The sequence below is a fragment of the Amborella trichopoda genome, chromosome 4, assembly GCF_054954075.1.
Source record: "Amborella trichopoda isolate Santa Cruz 75 chromosome 4, AtrichopodaSantaCruz75HAP2 v2.0, whole genome shotgun sequence".
NCBI lineage: Eukaryota > Viridiplantae > Streptophyta > Magnoliopsida > Amborellales > Amborellaceae > Amborella > Amborella trichopoda.
Genome location: NC_142339.1, coordinates 37,637,056 through 37,653,065, shown reverse-complemented (window position 1 = coordinate 37,653,065; position 16,010 = coordinate 37,637,056). Strand labels below are relative to the sequence as shown.

General features: G+C 37.1%; 1 protein-coding gene across 10 annotated transcripts in view; it reads right to left on the bottom strand.

The window, feature by feature from the left end:
- The window catches only part of LOC18423823 (CD2-binding protein-like protein), a 39,989-nt gene extending 24,610 nt beyond the window's left edge, over positions 1-15,379 (bottom strand). For 5 of the 10 annotated variants that reach the window (XM_020675380.2, XM_088865134.1, XM_088865132.1 and 2 more), the window contains exons 1-5: positions 15,240-15,379; positions 14,846-15,065; positions 13,050-13,175; positions 12,811-12,966; positions 4,800-4,876 (exon numbers count right to left, since the gene is read on the bottom strand). In XM_020675380.2, the coding sequence (XP_020531039.1) occupies positions 4,800-4,876; positions 12,811-12,966; positions 13,050-13,175; positions 14,846-15,065; positions 15,240-15,319 (659 nt within the window). In that variant the 5' untranslated portion in view covers positions 15,320-15,379. The remainder of the gene's footprint in view (positions 1-4,799; positions 4,877-12,810; positions 12,967-13,049; positions 13,176-14,845; positions 15,066-15,239) is intronic. The other 5 variants (XM_088865136.1, XM_088865139.1, XM_088865137.1 and 2 more) reach the window with 1 other exon arrangement.
- Between the last annotated feature and the right edge of the window lie 631 nt (positions 15,380-16,010).

Here is a 16,010-nt window from a genome sequence, read left to right as displayed (position 1 = left end):
ATTGATGATTTTTCTGAGTCTATGAATCTCTGAAGGAGTTTGTGAGGGGCAGGGTAGTCCCAAATCTAGTTTTTCCTCTACAACTTAAAGTAGTTTTGGGGGAGAGAGAGAGAGAGGGTGATAGGGTAGAGGCCACGGTACATCATAGATTTAATAGTGACGCACGTGGTAGGTTTAAAAGCCATTCACGTAGAGAGAGAGGGCGAGGGAAGGGAAAGAGAGAGGGAGACAATGAGTGGGATTTGATAAATTGGGATATTGTACTAGCAAGATAATATTTTATGAGATTCTTTCATATAAAACTTAATAATGACCTATGGATTTTTTCGATTTGACCTTTAATGATATTTTACCCTTACCGACATAGGCGATTATGTTTGGGTAAATATATTTTAACATTGTATTAATCGACATAGGCGATTATGATTGGGTAAATATATTTTAACATTCTATTAATCGAGACTTGTACATAACCTTTATACTCAAGATCATTAAAATATGTTTTTATTGCCATCCACCACAAAATTATTGACGGGGCGGTCCACCAAACATCAATGGCCCTTATGGTGAGGTGATGGACCATGCATAATAATCCATAACAACCAAACTCGACTTAGTTGTTCGAATCCAATAACCTAATTCACACTTTCACACACTTTTGAAAAGGTAGGATAATGATTTGAAAAGTGAGATAATGATATGCATTTATTGTGTTGCCGTACCACTAAAAATAGTAATCCTACATGTAACCCATAGTTAATAATAAACAACTTGATAAGATAGCATAGTTAATAGTAACCAACTCAAGATGATGTCCACCAATTTTGTGATCGTCACTGGGTCCACCTAAAATTGTAGTCCTATGGTGAGTATGAACCATGACAACCCAATAAGATTCTAAAGTTGGGAAAATATTAAATGCTCATGATTACGATTGACCATGTCATCGAATTTTTTGATGGCATGAATAGTCCTTGCGTTGAGAGTAAATCATTAACCATACTGGAGCTTGCCATTTGTAGGCTTCAATTTTTAAGTTACGAGAATGAAGAGAAAAGGTTGTGAAAAAACGAAGTGTCAGACTACTAATAGTAATACTCTAGCTTGCCATTTGTAGGCTTCAATCATTTAAGATACGAGAATGAGGAGAAAAGGTAATGAAAATGATTAGGCCTTATAAGTTCATAGTGAGCGTTGCTTGCCTTTTGTAGGCTTCAACCATTTAAGTCATGAGAACCAGGAGAAAAGGTTATGAAAATGAGTAGGCCTTACCATCAATGCATGTGAGAATGTACTTGACGTGCGTGCGCATTTTCCTATTATACTAATTTAGTAAACAGAATTCCATTACAGGTGTCTCTCTCCGTGCTATGGTTCTTTTTTGCTTTAATGAAATTGGACGGTATCGGTATCCCATTCTAGTTTCTATTTAATATTGGAAAGTTAAGGTTAATCATATTAGGCCCTATGAGTCCTTCATAAATTCACGTACAAGTTTTAAATAAACATTATATATAATATTTATATTTCTATATTATATAATATATAATCATTCTCATATTATAATAAATATCATATATCTTATATAATTATTATATTAATTTAATATTATATATAACATTTATATTGTTGTATTACATATCACATGGAAACATGATAATGTCATTGAAGTGGAAGCCGTATTTTTCATAAGCTCTCTGTAAAATGGGGCAGAAAACAGGTAGGTCGATGTATTTTGCCATAGGGAGAGAGATAGGTGGTGGCGAGAGGCAAGAGAGAGAGGGCGAGAGAGGACAGAGGTTGTGAGAGAGAAGGATTTGTTGATGAGAGAGATGCAAGGGAGCTGTTGAGAGGGGGTGAAAATGTTGAGAGGGGGTGAAAGAGAGATTGTACACCTTCAAATTGTGATACATGTGGCAGGCTCAAGAGCCATCCACCTAAAGAGAGGGAAAGGGAGAGGGAGAAATTACCATCCACGTAAAGAGAGAGAGAGGAAGAGGTAAAAATTGAGAGATTGCATGAGATTTTTGCATTAAAAACTTAATAATGACGAATATTGTGATTTTACCCTTACCCTTTACCGTTTACCTTTTATGGCCATTCACGTGTGAGTTATAAAATTGCCATACCACACATTTATTGACGGCTATGGGTCCACCTAAAATCAATAGTCCCTGTGGTGAGGTGATGGACCATGGATAATAATCCACAACAACCAAACTAAAGCTTATTGTTTAGTGGGATAATGATGAGCATTTATTGTGTTTCAAGTTCCAACCATTATAATAACCCATAACTTATAGTTAATAATAACAGAAAACTTGATAAGATCCCATAGTTAATAATTAGCAACTTGTGGTGATGTGCTGATGTACCACCAAGTTTTGTTATGGTCACCAAGTCCACCTAAAATTGTAGTCCCTATGGTGAACCGTGAAACAATGATAATAACATATTAAGCTTTGGTTTTATATCTAAAGTTGGGAAAATATTGAGCATTTAACAAATTAAATGCTCCTAATGACGTGTTTTATGCCACGTTGTTTACAAGTATATCTATCCCACGCTGATTTCTATTTAATATTGGAATGTTAAGGCTAACCATGTTGGCCCCTACGAGCCCTTTATAAAAGTAGTCCGGTAGCTCTAGTCTGTAGTAAGGGATCATGGAATGTAAAGGTATTCAAGACTCTCCAAGGCTTAGGGATTCTACAGGTCTAGGATTACAATAAATGTGCTCTACACTATAGTAAGGGATCGTGGAATGTAAAGATAGTCCGGTAGCTCCCCTACAGACCTGAAGTGTACAATAGACGATGGGAAATATAACACTGTAATTACAGTCCACTGATATGGTGTCCCATACACCAATTGTAGTTCATGTGGCTTGGACACCCCATGAATAGAGTGGATCACTATTCCATAGTCCACAGCCCGGTTAGCTCCCCTACAGACCAAAAGTGTACAATAGACGATGGCAAATATGACACTGTAATTACAGTCCACTAGTATGGTGTCCCATACACCAAGTGTAGTTCATGTGGCTTGGACAACCATGGATAGAGTGGATCACTACTCCATAGTCCACAGTCGGGTTAGCTCCCCTAGAGACCTAAAGTGTACAATAGATGATGGGAAATATGACACTGTAATTATAGTCCACTGGTATAGTGTCTCATACACTAATTGTAGGTCATGTGGCTTGGACACCCATGGATAGAGTGAATCGCTACTCCATAGTCCACAATCCGGTAGCTCCCCTACAGACTTACTAATCTGACCCGATCAAACCCATACGACTCGGTAGTGTATTGTAATATGTAACATATTTGATAAAATATAATATAATAATAAAATAAAATATTAATATTGAAATATTATAATATTATCGATTTGGGTCTTACTAATATTAAATCTAATTGATCGAATTGGGTATGAGAACTAATTTGACCTGATCAAACCCATACGACCCAATAGTGTATTATAATATGTAATATATTTGATAAAATATAATAATACTAAAATAAAATATTAATATTTAAATATTATAATATTATCGATCTGGGTCATACTAGTATTAAATCTAATTTATCAAAGTGGGTCTGAGAACTGATCCGACCCGATCAAACCCATACGACCCGGTAGTGTATTATAATATGTAATATTTTTGATAAAATATTAGATAATAATAAAATAAAATATTAATATTTAAATATTAATATTATCGACTTGGGTCTTACTGATATTAAATTTAATATTATCGAATTGGGTCTGAAATCTGAACACTGATCGGACTCGATCAAACCCATACGACCCAATCTGTCTATATATTACATGATTGCTTCATTTAATGAAGCCATCATGAAAATCTTTTCAAAATCTCTCTCACTCATGCCCCTCCCTCTTCATGCCTTGATAAAACCCCCATCCATCATTTCAATCACGTCTCCCTTCTACCTTCTCTATCGTGCCATTTTTTCTTCTCTCTCAAGAGACCACCACCCTCCTCTATCTATCTCTTGAGACTCGATCTCTCTCTCAAGAGACCACCGCCCCTCCTTTATCTCTCTCTCAAGAGACAACCACCCCTCCCATATCGGTTCCTCTCTCAAGAGACCACCGCCCCTCCTCTATCTATCTCTCAAGACCATAGTGCAAAGCGTCGAAGCAACCCTTACAACACCATTTTCAGGGTTTCACCGGAGTGCAGAAGGTGGACGCAACCGCAGCACCACATCCTTAAGGTATGCCTTGTTAGGGGTATAGATTATCATGTGGATGGGTGAACAATATCACGTTTATTGGGTTTTTTTTAGAGTATGGTTTATTTCTTTTGTATAAAAAATTTCTTGATGTTTTAGAGTAATCTTTGTGGTTAGGCTCTGTGAGTAATCTCTGTGTAACGCTTTATTTCTTTTTCGAAAATGTTTTTGAGTAATCTCTGTGGTAAGGCTCCGTGAGTGATCTCTTTGTAATCTTTAATGGGTTTTTTAAAGAGAGCAATCTTTCAATAAAAAAGAAAAGTGTTAGGGGTATAAAATATCATGTGGATTTGGTTTTATGGAGTAAGAAAAATGCTTAATGGCTCTATGCTGTGGTTTTTTTTTTTTTTGTATAAAAAAATTTGTGATATGGGAGAATAATATCATGTTTATTGCGTCTTTTTAGAGTGAAAAATCTTGAATGGCTCTCTGTGGTGAGGTTTTGTTAAAAAAAAATGTGATAGTGGTAAACATATATCACGTGTATTTTGTTTTATAAGTGAGAAAATTGCTTAAGAGATCTGTGGTATAGTTTACCTCTTGTGTAATGCATATGAGCTTGTCGTTTTTGTTTTGGACTCAATACTTTGCTTCCTTTCATCTCCTTTATAGTGCTGTCACAAGAATCCTTCTGTTAGAACTGCAAATTTTCATACCTCTCTTATACAGTCTGTATCAACTATCACCATGGGCTTTGCATCTTTTAGTTTTGTTCTTTTGTTTGGCATGGCCTCTGTCGTTGGTTTTTTCTAAAGCATTTGGCCGAGATGTTTAATTTGGAAAGAGTGAAATTTTTCATGAATGAAATTGTATTCTATCGACTCAATTTCCTGAGCCGTAATATCCTGAAATAGTTATGGTTTTTTATTTTTAATTGCTAATGTGTATTGTGTTTCTCATTTTATGTATCTATTGCTTTTTGGTACTGGTTAACAATCTGTGTAGTGTTTTATTTCAATTCGAATTAAGTATTGTGTAATGCAATGTATTTTTTTTGCAATTCTAACTAGATAGATTTGAAATATTATGACGTGGCCCTTAATGCAAATGTCTTTTTGGCGTTTCTAATCATAATACATCACTCATGAAAAGTATTGGTTTTGTTAGAGTCACTATCAAAGTTCAGTATACTGCAAAACATTTCCCTCTAACATGGTACGTTATGTTTGTTAGTCAATTTCTCAGTTAAGTAGGCTGAACAATGACAATAAGGATAACATTCTCTAGGAATGTGAGTCATGAATTCTCTTAAGAGGGACTTTAGTAGAAGATTGTAGAACCACTCTTATGATGAAGAAAAATAGGCAACATGTCCCTTGTTTTTTGGTTTAATGTTATTCTTTGCCTTGTGATGTTTTCTGACTTTTGTTGAACACTAGAATATGGAAATTCCCGCAAATGATGGACATCCTTCATGGGTCAAAAAGGCTGAGGACCTCATTCAGAAAACTGAGGTCTATATCTTGAGGTTTGATCGTTATTTAGCAGATCTCATGCGCCTCTGGGAAGAGTTTGAATGTCTCAATCGTCGTCTTGACGAGGACTATGAGCGCCTCAATCGGCATCTAAATGTACTTAGTGTGAGGCTTAATAAGAACGCCGTAGAAGTGCAGGCTGTTGTACGTGGTGCCAAGGTTCTAGAGGACTAAGTTGAGGAGCTCGGCTCCTCTTTTTACCAATACTAGAGTGTTTGCAGCCCCTCAATTTTCACTTGAGGACTAGGACTGTTTACTTAATGTGCGATGCTTATTATTGTTTCTTAATAACTCAAGAGTGTGAGACCGCTTTATTACTGTTTATTTGATATGTTGGTTTGTTAGTATATTATGTCTTGTTGGCTGTTTAGTATCTTTTGTGCTGGTTTGATAGCTTTTTTTTCGGATTCATGCATGTTGTATTATACCTTGTTGTATATGCATTTAATTGCAATTGCAAGTATCTCAGAGCTTACCTGAGGTAGCCCCCGAGATATTTGCATGTTAATGCATATATCACAAGGTATTTGTTAATTTTTAAATATTCATTATAGAGAACCCTATTGGTTTGGCCCTTTTTTTTTTTAGGTACAATGGAAAATCTTCGCAATGCAGCCTTGTCAATTGGGCCATCTCGTCCTCGCCGTCGGGCTCGCTGACCACGGCAACCCAAACCAATTCCACCCTATTTCGAAAATCTTCTCCAAGAGGAATCGCAAAACGAGGAGGACCCCTCTTTACCAGTTTATAGCGTAGAAATTTCAAGGACCCCTCAATGTCGTATTTTTAGGGCATCTGTAGTTGTTAGGGAGCGCACCTTTAATGGTGGGCAATGCTTTAGAAGAAAGGCGACAGAGCAATCTGCAGCTAAAGAAGCCTATATCTACGCTAAAGTTGTAGGGTTTGACCCAACTCCTGAAGAAAACCTTAAGTCTGAAAATACAAACTTAACTGCTAGGCTAGTGGAAGAAGTTGCCAATACCCAATGAGCGAACGAAGAAATATCACTTTTAAAGCATGAGATTTTAAGCCTAACCTCCCAGTTAGAGCAGTTGACATCTTCTTTTTGGGTTGCTCGTGATGCCCACTTCGATATTTCTTCAAGCTCAATTGTTGATCGCACAAGTGCCATGCCCGTTTGTCCCCGACCGCTCCTTAGTGAGCAAGGTGAAACAAGTGGGGCCGTCCATAGGTTAATGGAAGAGGATCAGTAGGTCGGACCTACTAGCCTCTTTCTATTTTTTCCATGTAACCCATATTTGTGTTAGGCTAACAATGTTTTAGGGCGTTATGGACTTGTGTTATTCGGGCATTGTTTTTTGGGTGGGGAGTGTGGGTACTTGGGCGAACCTCTAACCTTTGATTGGGTATTTTGGGGTATTTTTAAGCATCAATCATGAATTGTGGGACTTTTTTGGCTTACTCTTGGTTCATGTCATTCCCCTTGGCCTCCTCTTTTCAGGTTTTTATGAAATTTGATGGAGATCTATACTTTTGCATGGGCTACTCGTACCACATAGACATTGGGTATATTTTGTGGTCAAATATGTATGGTGTATGGGCTTTTTGTGCCTGACAGACATCTTTTTATCCCCTTTCTCTCTATTTCACTCTCTTGTGGTTTACATGTGCATGACTTATACTTTATTGTTATACTTTATTGTTCATGCAATGACTCTTATTTAATGTGGCTTAAATTGTTAGTTATGTCATCAACTTTTTTAATGATGACGTCATCAATTAATATAGATTACTTTTTGTTTTATAACCCATTGAGAGAGAGAGAGAGATCCAAATTGAGGGGAGAGACAGATCCAAATTGAGGGGAGAGAGAGCAATCCAAATTGGGGGGAGGGAAAGATTCAATCCATGGGGAGACAATAATGGATATTGATGGATATGGGGGTTGAGAATGCGATTGTGCAAGGATGAAAGAATGGAAATTACGTTTTTTTATTATTATTATTATGTTGATTTTTAGAAAGCATCATACTTAAACTAATTCTACCTCTAAACTTGTTTTCAAAGTTAATTTGTTTGGGTGTTGGTATGGAGGAGGAAATTGGGTATGCCGATTTTTTGGGGTCTGATAATGCGACTGTGGTGTTGGATGAAGATGAAGTCGAAGAGCCTACTTCCACTCCATTGTGGAAGTACGTGACAGTTGTAGGCAATTATGGCAAGGGGAGCGGTGGTACGAAAAAGTGGACATGTAATTTCAATTGTAGAGAAACCCCTTTTTCTAGGACCACCATTTGTTAAGGGGTCATAAGGGATATCAAGTTGTCCAAAATAATCTAAAGAAGAGCGAGAGGCATTAAAGTTTGAGGAGGATGAAGCCCAAAGATTATATGTGAGAAAATGCCAAAATAGAAATGATGTTGGTTGTTCGGTGGATACATCATTGTTTCCATCATTAGTGCAAACCAAAAGTCCTGATGAAAAAAAGAAAGGGTACCCAAGCCAAGATCCCACATTTATTTAATGTTCAAGCAAGAGATGACGTGGATGTTGCGGTGGCTTGTTTCTTTTATGCCCACGGCATCCCTTTTAATGTTGCGAAGGGATCAAGGTTCCATGAAATGATTTACGCTGTTAATAACGGCCCAAAAGGCTATGTGGCACTTAAGTACGAAAGGATTCGAACAACATTGCTTGACAAAGAGAAATAGGATCGATCAGGCTTTGGGTGCAGTTAGGAGTGAGTGGGGAAGTTATGGTGTATCCATTGTATCTGATAGTTGGAGTAATATTAAGAACGAGTCTTTGATTAATGTCATGGCCGTATCAGCTGGGAAGGCCATGTTCATTAATAGCTTTGATTGTTCATCAGTTGAAAAGACTAGTCAAGTGATTGCCGATATCCTTTTAAGAGCCATAGAGTCGATTGGACCGTATAATGTGGTTCAAGTCGTAACCGACAATGCGGCCAATTGCAAAGGTGCAAGTACTATAATTCAACACCGTCATTCCCACATTTTTTGGTCGGGTTGCTTGACTCATACTTTGAGTCTGCTAATGAAGGCTATTGTTGACAAAAATAAGAGAAACTCATCTTTTGCTTTCGTTCGCAAGAATTGTAAGCAGACAAAATCAGTGGTAAAGTACATTCGTAATCATAAAAGATGTCTGTACATTTTTCAGACTCATTCTAATTTAGAACTTCTTAAGGCTAAGAAGACGAGGTTCGGGTATCACTATATCATGCTAAGAAGATTGATGGAAGTGAGAGTCGCCTTGACATCTTTAGTGTTGGGTAATGAGTGGGAAGGTTTGAAACGAGGCACATCAAATAACCAACATGGTATCATAAGTGATACTATCATGGACGATGAATTTTGGAAGATGAATAAATTGATATTGTCTTTTACAAGGCCAATATGGAAGACAATAAAGTTTGCTGATAGCGACAGAGTTGCCGTGGGAGATGCATACAAGCGCATGGATACCATATTGGGGGAAATTGCGGTGGCTCTATATGATGATTCTGTGTTATTTCAAAGGGTGCTCATTGGGACCGGTCAAATCTTCCGTTGCATTGTTTGGCATTCCTTCTCAGTTCTAAGTATTATTCACGAGAGTGGTTGGCTACACCAGCACCTGGGGGTGAAAGGAGGATGAAATCCCACCAGGACACAGAAATTTCTGCATGTTACCACACAGCCCTTGATGCACTGATTCCAGATGATATGGAATGAGGAAGGGTGCGGCAACAAATTGGTGATTTCCTTGGAAATAAAGGGGTTTTCGCCCTCTCCCCATCTATTGCTGATACGAGTTCTATGGAAGCAATGTCATAGTGGGACATGTATGGTGGTGGTACTCCAGAATTGCATGCAATTGCGGTGAAGGTGTTGTCACAAAGTGTTAATTCCTTGTGTATAGAGAGATGTTGGAGCACGTATAGCCACATATACAATGTTAAACGAAATTGGCTGAATGCGGATCGTTCTGAATCATTAGTGTATGTTCATTACAATGACAGACTGTTGAGTAGATTGCGAGCGGACTACAAAGAGAAAGAGAAGAATTGGGACTCTCATCCAGAAGATGCTCACCTCGAGGATGACATAGTGGCTCTCGAATCATTGGATGCATGCCTCGATGTTGATGACGACAGAGTTGTGTCTCCAGTGCCTTTGGGATCTGTCACTCCATCGGGTACTTCAAGAGAGCCACCTAGTACTCCAAGCCAACCCAATGTATTGGCAACTGAAGGTACCATCAAGCGCGTCCTCAGCCAGACTTCACCAAGCACCGCCCCAATAGTGCAACCATCATATTCCACCCCAAGAGTGTCTCCATCGTCTACTACAGTTCGAGTTCCTCCAATATCTTCTACCATTACACAAAAGCTCCTCGCAGCAACTCAAAAGAGTGAAGAAAGAACAAGTCATAGGCACCCTCCCCCTCCTCCTCCCCTTCCCCGCTCTCTATCTCTCTCTCACTTTCTATTATGAAGTATTGTAACTTTTTTTTATTACACAATGCATAAATTCTAGAGTTTTATTTATCAGTCCATGTTTGTTGCTTTATATATTAATAAATGGTTTCAATATTTTATAAGCATTTAAATTAGAAGCGAAAAAATTCAGTTAGCATTAGTAATAACCACTTTACATTCAGTATTCAAATACTAAGCGATGTCGCGAGGCTACACATGGTGTAAGATCACTTAAGCAGTCTTTTCACATAACATATGAGCAAGATTCAGAAACAAAGGCCGTTTACATATCGCAAATATAAGAAACATTATTCTATGGCCATTTAAATAATTTGACATAACATATGAGCAAGTTTAGAAACCAAGGCAATTTATATCACCGCAAATATAAGGAACATTATTCTATAGGAATTTAAATCAGGCAAAAAAAAGTAAAAATAACATTACTAATAACCATTTGGCAATTGGTAGTACAACACTAAGCAATGTTCCAAGACAAGACATGGTGGATGTTCACTTAAGCAATTCACATAACTACGAACAAGTTAAAGAAGAATATAAGAAACATAATAAAGATAACTAAAAAAAGCACCACAATCTCATTAAATTCCTTCTAAAATACATGTTTTATAAATAATAATACCCCCTTCTACTACACATGCCACCTAATGACATCCACTAGAAAACAAAACATTACTTTCGTGGTTATTATTTACAAGAAACCAACGTTTTATACGGTAGATAATTCAAAAGTCAAAACCCTGACTAAACGAGTTTCATTACATGTAGAATCGTGTAACATTTATCATGGAATCAAGATTTAAACTACACTGGACGCCAGATTCAATCTGTTTGGGAGTGTCTACCCACATTTAGGGGGGTTCAAGTTTCTCTATATCTGTTGGATCGAGATTCGAAATTAAGGATCGAGATTCCGAAATTAAGGAATCGAGATTCCGAATTTAAAGATTCGAGATTCCAAAACTAAAGAATCGAGTTTTTGTGGTTCCGAAAAATATTTCTAAAAGAAGTGTTGAACCGAGATTCCGAAAGTAAGGAAATGAGTTTCCTTGGTTCCTAAAATAGGTTTCCACATATGTGAGGAATCGAGATTCCGAAATCAAGGAATCGAGTTTCCTATGTTGTAAAAAAAGGTTCCCACCTAGGTATGGAATCGAGATTCCAAGATAAAGGAATCGAGTTTTTGAGGTTCAAAAAAACGGTTTTCGTGAAGTTTCCTAAACGGAAATGTGGAAACGGGTTTCCGAACCGGAATCACGGGATCCCAAGAGAGATTCCGGTAAGTATGGGTAGGACCATGGCCTTACCCTCAAGGTTCCCACAACTATGATTCATTTCAAATTTTTTGCCTTCTTGTCTTGCTACTCATCCATCTCAACATCCTCACATCTTAGCTACACTCATCCTACGGGTGTGTTGTTTCTTGACTTTCCAACATTTTGTCCATAAAGCAAAACTGGTCTCACAGCTATACCTTCAGCTTCATTAGTATGCAACATATCACATAAAACTCCAGTATGCACATCTCCACCTCACCCACCCAACTCTAATTCTATGTGCGACATCTTCCTCAATCTCTCCATTTTTATTAATTATCGACCCAAGATACCGAAAGTGTGCTCTTTTTGGTATTTCTTGGCCGTCAATCTTAACTACTTCCTCGTCTCTACTCTATTATTACTAAACTTATTTTCATATACTCTATCTTAATCCGGCTAATTTTAAAACCTTTAGATTCGAGGGCATCTTTCCAAAGTTCTTTGTGTTGATGACGCTTTGGGTCTCATGGATCAAAACTATGTCATCCGTAAACAACATACAACACGGTACCTCATCTTGTGGATGCCTAGTTAAGTCATTCATAACTAAGACAAAGAGGTATGGGCTCAACGTTGACCCCTGATATAGACCTATTATTACTGAAAACTCACTCATCTCTCCACTAGAATTTGTACACTTGTTAGCACACCCTTGTACATATCTCTCACCTAGTCGATATAGTATCTGGAGACAACCTTCTTTTCTAACACCCACCAAATTATATCTCGAGGTACTTTACCTTCACCCTAAATTTCTCAATCAATTACCTAAGTGGGAAAATAACCTTAATTGTTGACCTCCCTGGCATAAAACCGAATTGGTTTTGTGATACACTTGTTTCATGTATTAGTTGTTGCTCAATCACTCTCTCCCACAGCTTCATAGTATGGCTCATAAGTTCGATCCCTCGATAGTTCGAATAATTTTGTATGTCTCATTTGTTCTTATGAGTTTCTGTCTTGTTAATTATTATTTTTTTGGTCAGTGTTACTGTTCGGTTCATAAACCATCAGCTTAATTTTATTTCCTTTACTTTTAAATAAGCACATAACACATCCTTCTGCCAACCAATAAATATATCATTTATAAAAGAGAACATCCATGGGAATATTTAAACACATAATACAACCAAAGCCACCAAGCATTAGGAAAAAATAAGCTCTTATGAATATTCTTATATTCCAAAAAGTATGCATGATCAGATCTCAAACAAAAGTGCATCAAAAGAACAGACAAAAAAATAAAAATTAGATCTTAAACAAAACAAAAAAATGTATGTCAAGATTACCGTTTCTCCAGGACGAAGTAAGTTAGCTATGCGCCTCTTGATCTTTGCAATCTCTGCCGATGAAAAACTTTTAACCTCTTCCACTTCTTTAGTCTCTTGAGGAATTTTTTTCCTCGCATATTGTCCATCAACATCAATGTTATCCAGCCATGCATCCTAGATTAAAAAGCCACAAAATATTAATTCTAGGAGGACAAAGACCATATTAAAAGCAACCATTGTATGACTGGAGAAGATACCTTAATGTCATTTTCATTACGATATTCAACATAGTTCCCTTCAGAATCAAAATAACCTTCTTCCCTCTCTAGCTTCAAGTTGAAAGGTTCAATTTGAACTCCATCTTCCTCAAATTCACCATCATCCTATCAAGAACAACATATTCAATTCACTTAGCAAGTTCTGGTTTTGGTTGAAATCTATCCTTAGATGACCAAACTTACGCAAATAAAAAAGAAAGCAAAATAACCTAAACCAATGACATTAAGACCCAAAAAGACTGGCAAGTTTGAACCAGAAACCAGTGAATAGGTAACATCCTAATGTCTGGTCTACTCCCTGGATCGAATGGTCCAGTGAACCGGTGCCAAACGAATGGACATACCAATCTCAATGTCTGGACCGGTAGGTTCACCAGTTCAGCACCGAACCAGTTGGTCCCGATGGCACCTAACAATGACACCAAAGACCCCCTTCTTTATCCAAAAAAAGTCATTCTTAGGATTTTTTTTTCATTCCAATGAAATGGTTTTAGGGGCATTCCAGTCTTTTTCATACTAGAGATGGATTGGGGGTTAAAAAAAGTGGTTTTATTTTTTATAGAGAGAGATACTTTGGCAATTTTTGCACTCTCTCTCTACCCAAAAACACTATTTTTTTTGGACAAAAATCCAACAAATATTAGCAGATTCAACCATCACTTTGCTTTATTTCAACTCCAAGAAACCCTTTTTTTTTTGGATATGTAAACTCTCCAAGTAACTTCATTACACCATTTTCTGATTATTTGTTTATATTCGGAAAAAATAGAAAAAACACTTAAACAGTTTTTGCAAGAAATGATTTGTTAACTTCTTTTTTTACTGTCCAAGTAACGTCAATGGTTTTTGCAAGAAAGGATATTTTAATTTATTTTCCAAATCAATGCATTATGTTGTTTCTTGTACTCATGTTAATGGTTGTTTTTGCTTTAATGATTGTATTGTAGGCAATGTTTTTGTTTATTTGGTACGTTACATGCATTCTTTTGATAAAAAACACTAGGTAAGTTATATTTTTTTTGTTACTAATATTTAAGAAAAAATCTATTTTTTCTATACTTTTTCTGATCTTTCCATGATTCTCTTTTTCCTAAGTTTTCCTTATTTTTCCATATCTTCTATTTTTGAATTTATTTAACCGATATGACCAACAACCTGTCCGGACCTGTGATCTCACCAGTTTGGCCCACGTTCCAGTCTTAACACCATGAACCAAAACAAAAAATGATAGGGGAACATGAAAAATATACAACCAAATTAAAAAATTTAGAAGGAATGCTATCACGTTTGGAAAACTATCTAACCCAGAGCAATAAAAGGTTTTGAAGAGTCTAACACAAGCAAAGTCAAAACTATTACAAAGCTTATCTAACTCAAATCAAGAATAAGAAATGCCAATGTCTATGGGTCACATAAATATATGTAAGAGTTGAGGAAATCACATGCTACTAACAAATTGAGAACAACAGAATGATGGATCATCAAGTGAAAAAGCCTACTGTTGTGGGAATCTTGCTCTCAACCCACTTCTAGATTTCACTTTAATGGCTACCTTCCCTGAGAGGATTAAAAAATTAAAAGAAAATCAACAAAAAGCTGAAAGCTTTTATCTAGTTCTCCAATGGACAATAATTTCAAATGGAACGCATTTAAAAAAACAAAAAGGAGGGGAGAGAGAGTATTATCTATTTGAGTGTGTTTTCACCATAACTCTAATTGGTTAACAAACATTCAAAGAAAACGTGTACCAAATTTATGAAAGAGACATGGCATACCTCATACTCCTCTTCAGCCCCAGCGATATCATCGAGAATGCCTGTGTTCTCATCGCTTAAAAGCTCAGCTTCTATCTGGTTACGCCGATTCGCTCTCTCTTTAGCAGCGAATCTGGGGTCGGTCAATCCAATCACATTTTCTCCGCTTTCATCTTTAACCAGAGAAGTCCCATCTGTCCGCTTCACCTTCTTCCCCTTAGGAAATCGCACCTTCCTCTCTCTGCAAATGCCATGAAGAAACAAAAAAACTCAACGAACAATAGATAGAGCCACAGAGAGAGGAAAAATAGAAACCCTAGAAATCAGAAGAAGAATCCAGTTAGAAGATTTCCAGTAATTCAAAAGAAAGGGAAGAAGTTAATAGAGGGGGCTAGGGTTTTTCAGGAATACAAACCTAGGGCGGTTGTCTTCTTTGTGAGAATCAGAGAATTCCTCGGGCGGGCGTGGGCGCTTGAGGTTGGATGGCCCCTCCATTGTTTGAGTTGCGACTGACAGAAGAGAACGAGAGGAAAGAAACCGACCTACCAAACTCTGTGTATGCAACAACAGATGCGGGTTAACTCGCGTGAGGAAGAACCTGACCGTACTCGTATCGTACTCGAAAAGTTTGCAAAAAGATTCCATGCTCTTGCAAGAGCATATATTGTTCATCTACTCCCTTCGCTAATATCTGGGGCCTATTTGATAGCCGAAAGCAAGTTCATGAACTGTAAATTGGAAGTTCTTCCTTGCTGGGAAGATATAAGTTGTTGTAAGAAATTCCTGGTTTCTGTGTTTATAACCTCATGAGAAGTTAAAGAAGTTTATGGTTTTTGTGTTTGATAACCTCTTAGGAAGTTAAAGAAGTTCTTGGGCCTCCTCTATAGGGTTCCACCGGTTCAAATTGTTCTGGTAATATTTAGTAGTTATAATAAAGCCTCGTTAGGTTGATTTCTTTAAACTAGATGGCACTAAATAGTAAGCATAAATAAATAATAAAAAGTACAAGGCATTACAGCTCAAACATAAATAGAGAAAATACAGAGAAAGCCAGGACAAAGTACCACAACGAATTTTAGTAATCATTGGAAGCTCGAAGTACAATCCAGTAACCAAGTTCTACAACAACGAGAATGTAGATCAATATCGTCTAGACACTTTAAAGAGAAACAACACATAAAATTGT